This window comes from Synchiropus splendidus, chromosome 7, assembly GCF_027744825.2.
Source record: "Synchiropus splendidus isolate RoL2022-P1 chromosome 7, RoL_Sspl_1.0, whole genome shotgun sequence".
Classification (NCBI taxonomy): domain Eukaryota; kingdom Metazoa; phylum Chordata; class Actinopteri; order Syngnathiformes; family Callionymidae; genus Synchiropus; species Synchiropus splendidus.
In genome coordinates, this window is record NC_071340.1 from 7,193,956 (window position 1) to 7,200,000 (window position 6,045).

The window sequence follows — 6,045 nt, forward strand, 5'->3', positions numbered from 1 at the left end:
AGCAGCTGGGATGTGACACGTTAAAAGTGCACAGCAGGAGAGGAAGGCTCCTGAAACCTGCAGAATTAAACAAGACTCCTGCAGCGTTTTACGTGTTCAACACATCTGGGCCAGAAGGCCCTGCGTGCCTGCAGCGGCGGGACAGGCGTCAGCATGTCTGCTGTCAGGATGGAAGCATAAATACCTGGATGTCTGTGGCGCTGCAGACATTGTCCAACTGACTGACAGTGGAAGACAGAAGAGGAGACGCCGACATGATCCCACTGAGGCTGGTCGCCTTCAGCCGTGAGTATTTACTATACTACTATACTTTACTTCGTTTGCTCTGCTCATCTTCTGCAATTTCTTCATTCAATAAACAGCTCTTTTCTTAATGTAACTTTGGAGGTCATTTATACCTCCGCCATGCCATTTTACCTCCTATATAAAGCACTGTTCATTTGTACAAAATAGACAAAAGTATTGATCTTTACATTAATTAATTACTCTTTTTTGTGCATAAGGCAATGAAAAAAAATGCATGCTAAAGTCAGTGGTACTTCAGGCAGTCAGCTGTGTACTAACAAAAAAATAAAAAATAAAAAATAACATTTGAATGTTTCTTTTTCGCATTTTGCCTTCATGTATTTTGCTTCTCAAACACAGGTTGTCTGTTTCACGCAGTAGCCATCCACATTCATGTCTCTGCATGTTTATATATGTGAAAATGGAGACACCCTATTATTATTATTATTATTATTATTATTATTATTATTATTATTATTATTATTATGAAGCCTTTCACTTTTCACTATGAGGCCTCGTCTTTAATTTTTTTGTGCTGACGCAGAGGAGATTTTAGTGGCAACTGTAGCTCAGTTTTAACCTTGGGAAACTGCCATCACCTAAAACTCCACTAGATGTCCTCACTAACCACTAAATTCAGAAGCCTTTCGAGTATCATAAATGGTGTTTGAAGGTGGTAGAAGTAGAAGGTAGAGTGGAGATGGTTGATGCTTGGAGTTAGATCACTGAGGAGGGTATAACACAGCCAGAGGAAAATGAAAGTTCATTGTTGAGAATGAGAAGGTTTTGTGACCACGTCTATTGACTGGTGTGTTTTCCAGTTCTGGCTGCAGCTTGGTATTTCACTCCTGCTGCTGGTGAGTTGCTGCTTTTTAAATGATTAAATCACAATTTATAACCCACTTGTGTCAACGGAGGCACATTCCTTGCTGAGGGGTAGATATTAAAATAATGTGTCTGCATCATGTGTGTGCCAGAGGGGGAGGTCATCTACGCCTGCCACAACGCAACCGCTGAGATGTCGTGTGGTAAGAACACTTGTCTCAGTGTGTGTGTGTTTGACTGAAAACCATGTGTATTGTGGCCACCAATGTATTTGAACTCACTGGGAACAGTGAGGAAGAGACAGAGACTGACCTCTTGGTGTGTTCTCCTCTTCCAGAGGTGGATCATAAAATCAAGCTGGAGCACATCCTGTATAAAGTTGGGGTTGGAACGAGGTGTGGCGAGGGAAAACGTCATCCTGATGATGGACCGGACAATTTTTGCACCTTCCCCTGGGCTGAGATGGTGGTGGAGGACCTGTAAGTCAAAACCCAAAATATAAACTGATGTTGTTTTAATGCCTTAAAATGATTTATAGTTCCGCTGTCCCGAAGTTAGCACCTCAGCAGAAGTGCAGTCGCTCATGAGGAGAGACTGGTGAGCAAAGTATCTTAGAACTGGAGGCACCAGGTCAACGGTTAAGAGAAAGACTACCAACAAAGTTAGAGCAGTCAGTAAAATATCCTTACAGTTAAGTCGGCTACTCTAACTCTATAATTTAAAGGTTGATGCCATTATTTCAGATACACTAATTGTGAGACAGTACCTTGAGCCAGGTTGAGAAGCAGTCAAACTGTGTATGGCGTGAATAACTGCCCAATATGATCATGGAGAACCTGACAAAGCAATGTAGTTTGACTGGCACCACTATGTTACTGAGTGACTGGCCCAACTGGGAAACATGAGCTTGTGTTCTTCAGTTGTGCAGGCAAAAGGTCCTGCAATGTTCCAGTGACTGAATATGTGTTTGGCGAGTATCCCTGTGTGGAGCAGACCAGATACCTGGAGGTGTCCTACTCCTGCACTCCTCCACCTACCCCTCCTCCACCCAAACCTGAATGTACGTCATCACACACTCGTACGGGACCAAAGCGACAGAACGGTTTCATTTACTTCAGCTGCAGTTTACTGCAACACATTTAACAAGATGTCAACTTTGACTTTGACCTCACTATCTTGCTAGCCAAAGAATTTTAATGGACTTTCACAGAACAGGTATTTCTTCCTTTGAGGATAACTGTAATGATAGTTGTAGACTGATGTTTTCTTGATCTAAAAATATTTTCCTAAGACAAACAAGTTGGCCAGAGTGACAGATCAGCTGAGGGCTTTGCAGGAAACACCCTCCTGAACCCAACAGTTAAAGGCAGCCACAGTTTAGTGAGGAGGCCAGGTGACATCAGAAACTGGGCTGTTAAGGTGAATGATTGCGTGAGCATTGCAGTGGTCAAACTCCAACTGCATCATGGGGGATTTTGAACTCAGCTCTAACACATTGACATGCCATTTTTATTAATATCATATCATATGGCTTCATTATTCAATAATTCTTCTTACAGCTCACAACAATATATGCTGTAAAATATATTTTTCATAAGATCCTTTAGGGTTAGAAAGGCCACATCATGCACACCAATTTTTTTAAAAGATTTTTTAAAGTCAGTTTTGCCTGACCATGTGGGTTCTGGAGTTACACTCACTTCATCTGTCTCTGCAGGTGAAGACAAAGCAGCTGATACAGTCTGATGCTCTTCATCCAAGCCCTGATCCTTCACAGCTCCAGTGAGAGGTTCATCGGACATGTTTATGGGAAAGACATTTCCATGTCACAGTCCACTCCAGCTGTTCACTATCAACAGGGAGACACTGAATGAAACAGACCAACGTTGAAGAATGACTTTACGTCAAGAAATTTCCTGTCTGGACTTACCCATCAATAAATGACCTCCTACATCTGTTGACTTGTGTCTTCGTTATTACAGAATAAAATCAGAGTAGAGCTGCTTGTAGAGAAGATGGTGCCGGACCTGCACACAGCTTCTGGTTTGGTCCTGGTGATGCCATTAAGCTGGTTCATCCCGACACTTGGCTTCATTCACCTCGCGAGACGCTTTGGTCTGGAGTCTGTTTTGATTTTCCTGCAATATATCTGTGATCTGTGTTTTCTTTTCACAAGTATATTTTTTGGGGGGGAAACTGTCAACAGAGCTTCATTACTGCCATTGTCAACTTTCAGATGGAAATAAAACTTAGTGATCACATCTCCATAATAAAATTTACACATGGCAACTTTATCATGACCTTTTCTTCTTTACGTTCTCTACATTGTTCTGAAACTTGCTTCATAAACAAATTGCATTTGTTCTTTTAACTTCTGAAGTTCACTTGACAGCGCTAGATAACTGATGTCAAACAGTATTAAATAATAATAATCGTTTGCAAAAGTGCTAGTATTTGCACAAAGTTATTACAGTTTGTAATTACATCGTTTTACCTGTGGCAGGGCCAAAAACAAATATTCTTAAACCACATAGTGCTGCTTCGACTACAGTACAATCACTCTCTGTTGGCAGTTAAATGTTGTTTTGCTTCGCATCCAGAAATATAACCGCTCTCTCTCAATGAATAATCTAAATCTGTGCCAAGGAAGGCACAACACAGGGCTCATATAGTCCCACAGTGGGGACCTGTAGGAAGCAAGTACATCCACAAACACAACCAAAAATATGTAAAATATGATGGTGGTTATGTCATGATGTACTGTAAAATTGTATACATGCTATGCCGTCATTTATTTGTTTACAAGGAACTCAGGCAGTGATAACCAGACACGTGTCTATGGTTTCTTCAAACCAAAAAAGGATTTTGCAGTTCGAAGATGAGGCATGGGATCATAAAAACTGAATGGAATGGACCAGTGCTTCCCACTCACGTGTCATTCTATTTGGTTCAGCAGGGTGATCTGTGAACAATGCCATTATTATTTCTCAATGTCCAAATGAATCTTTTGTGAATGAATGGGATGTTAAATGTTGGAAAACATTATGGCACTGATTCATTGATGCTGATTCATTCAGCAATGCATAAAAGACCTCTTCTTTTGCCTGGAATCAAATGAAATGTCATGTATATGAGTTACGTTGACTCAGATATCAGGACCTTCATGCAGGAACCATGAATTTGAATCATCTTCCTCACAACAGAGGAGTATAGAATTCTACAGAATACTCCGCTTTTTGACTCACAGTGAAAGTTTGGATAACGTTCTCATCCTATGCAGTGATGTCAATTGATGTACAATATATTGAAGTCACTTTAGGTGAACACAAAAGACAGGGTTTATGACTCACTGGCGAGTGAGAAATGGTAGCTGTCCTTTAGACTAGAATTTGCATGCCGCTGACAATAAACGAAAGTGAAAGCTTTTTTTATCACCAACCGGAATAACAAAGCTCAAAGCTCAAAGCTCAGTGCCAGCGAGTCGTCGTCTCAGTGCAAGATGTCTGGGAGCGGGTTCCCCGTGGTCGTGGCGGGGGTTTGGACCTCGGCTCAGACCAAGTCCGTGAAGAACAAGCTACTCGTTTACTTCCAAAGCAACAAGAAGTCGAGTGGCGGAGAGTGTCAGGTTGAGCTGGAGGAGTCATCGCCGAGGGCCGTCGTCGTGTTCAGCTCGGAGGAGGGTGAGTTCAGTCGCTACATTGGCTGCTTATACCGAGTCTGTCAGAATGAAAGACCAGGCGTCCACTCATTTCCGTCCGCTTTTCCGCAGTATTTATCCCATTTTATACACAGTTTATTTCTCCAGCAAACTGTATAACTCGCTGTTGATTTGAATGCGACTTCGTGGCAAACAAAAGACGAACAGAAGTATTCTATTTTAATACGCAATAGTCCAGAGGTCCCTCGAGAGAGAGAGAGGGCGAGCTTTCACTTTCTGAGGGCGCTGCTCTGATCGTGTCGGGACGACGCCATCTTCTGGCCGCGCACGGAAGTCAGCCAGGAACTTACGCACTCGAGTTGCTTTATGTATTTTGTAAGACGTGACATTTGTTTTAAACGGGGTAATGGTTGACCAGAGCTGACCAGACCACTGTGTTGCATTTAAATACATAACAAATGAATCTTAAATAGTAATAGATGAAGTTGGCATCGAGCCTGCGGGTTACCTGTCGTTTAAAAATGTATTGTTTATATGTTTAAAGCAAGCTTGCATAGACGTTTTTTTTCTGTTTTTTTAAATACTGTCAAAATGTATTAGAATTAATTTTAATTAAATAAATCCTCCCAATGAAGGGGAAACGAAAATGAAATCCAAAGTAGGACATTTAACGAGATAACTGATAGGAAACTTCACCAACAAGAAAGCAGCAAGCCTGTGATTATGAGGGTTACTTTTTAACCTGATATCAAATTCGTCCAAAACATATTTTATTAATATAATTCGTGTTAAATATTCCGAGTGCAATTATCCCAAGCGGAGAGCAGATGGTCGGAGCGGTGTAGAGTTATCCCCCAAGGTTAGGTAAGGGTGCGACTTTCGTCTGGTTTTATTTTGAAATAAAGTCGTCATCTAGCGTTGATGCATTACTGCCAGCTAATGGTACGTAGCATGGTGAATCTGACAAGCGAAAACTATAAAAGTTTAATGGTTGACAGATTTGGTCAATGATAATATGACGTGCCTCACATTATCATATTGCAGTCTTTTAAACCTTGGACTTGAAAAAGGTGTGTTAGTTTGTGTGCCCTGCCCTAGTGTGGAACCAGTTTGGCTCCTTGCTCACTGCTTGACATGCCAGGTCTGCTGAGCTCAGTGCAGTGTATCAGCTGTGGGCTCCAGCTTCCTCCAACAATTCAGACACATCCAATCCCAATAGACAGAGACCCCAAACTATGTATAACAATACGGGTGTTGATCCTGGTGCCCAGGTCCCT

At 41.7% G+C, this 6,045-nt stretch overlaps 2 protein-coding genes and 1 long non-coding RNA gene across 7 annotated transcripts in view; 2 read left to right on the forward strand and 1 right to left on the reverse strand.

Annotated features, from left to right (window-relative positions):
• The first annotated feature begins 227 nt into the window (after nucleotides 1-227).
• On the forward strand, nucleotides 228-3,067 carry LOC128762966 (protein eva-1-like). 2 transcript variants are annotated; one of them, XM_053871604.1, is made up of 6 exons: nucleotides 236-285; nucleotides 1,107-1,142; nucleotides 1,263-1,313; nucleotides 1,448-1,589; nucleotides 2,031-2,170; nucleotides 2,828-3,067. In XM_053871604.1, exons 1-6 carry the CDS (start codon nucleotides 255-257, stop codon nucleotides 2,854-2,856), a joined length of 429 nt encoding a protein of 142 aa, XP_053727579.1. In that variant the 5' UTR covers nucleotides 236-254; the 3' UTR covers nucleotides 2,857-3,067. The 2 variants fall into 2 exon arrangements, with proteins under 2 accessions (XP_053727580.1, XP_053727579.1); XM_053871605.1 differs by lacking the exon at nucleotides 1,107-1,142 and having other exon boundaries at nucleotides 228-285.
• LOC128762967 (uncharacterized) lies at nucleotides 1,233-3,111 on the reverse strand. The gene is made up of 3 exons (XR_008415598.1): nucleotides 3,041-3,111; nucleotides 2,811-2,959; nucleotides 1,233-1,587 (listed from the first exon to the last, which is right to left on the reverse strand). It is a non-coding gene; the product is annotated as an uncharacterized LOC128762967 (long non-coding RNA).
• Nucleotides 3,112-4,554: 1,443 nt separating this feature from the next.
• The window catches only part of LOC128763008 (protein mono-ADP-ribosyltransferase PARP14-like), a 15,606-nt gene continuing 14,115 nt past the window's right edge, over nucleotides 4,555-6,045 (forward strand). For all 4 annotated transcript variants that reach the window (XM_053871696.1, XM_053871700.1, XM_053871697.1 and 1 more), the window contains exon 1: nucleotides 4,555-4,790. In XM_053871696.1, coding sequence (XP_053727671.1) covers nucleotides 4,610-4,790 — 181 coding nt within the window. In that variant the 5' untranslated portion in view covers nucleotides 4,555-4,609. The remainder of the gene's footprint in view (nucleotides 4,791-6,045) is intronic.

Excerpts from the sequence above, each read along its gene's own strand:
- LOC128762966 (XM_053871604.1), top strand. The coding sequence starts at position 255 with ATGATCCCACTGAGGCTGGTCGCCTTCAGCC. Across the intron at positions 1,314-1,447 it reads AACCGCTGAGATGTCGTGTG|AGGTGGATCATAAAATCAAG; the intron begins GTAAGAACACTT and ends CTCCTCTTCCAG. Across the intron at positions 1,590-2,030 it reads GAGATGGTGGTGGAGGACCT|TTGTGCAGGCAAAAGGTCCT; the intron begins GTAAGTCAAAAC and ends TGTGTTCTTCAG.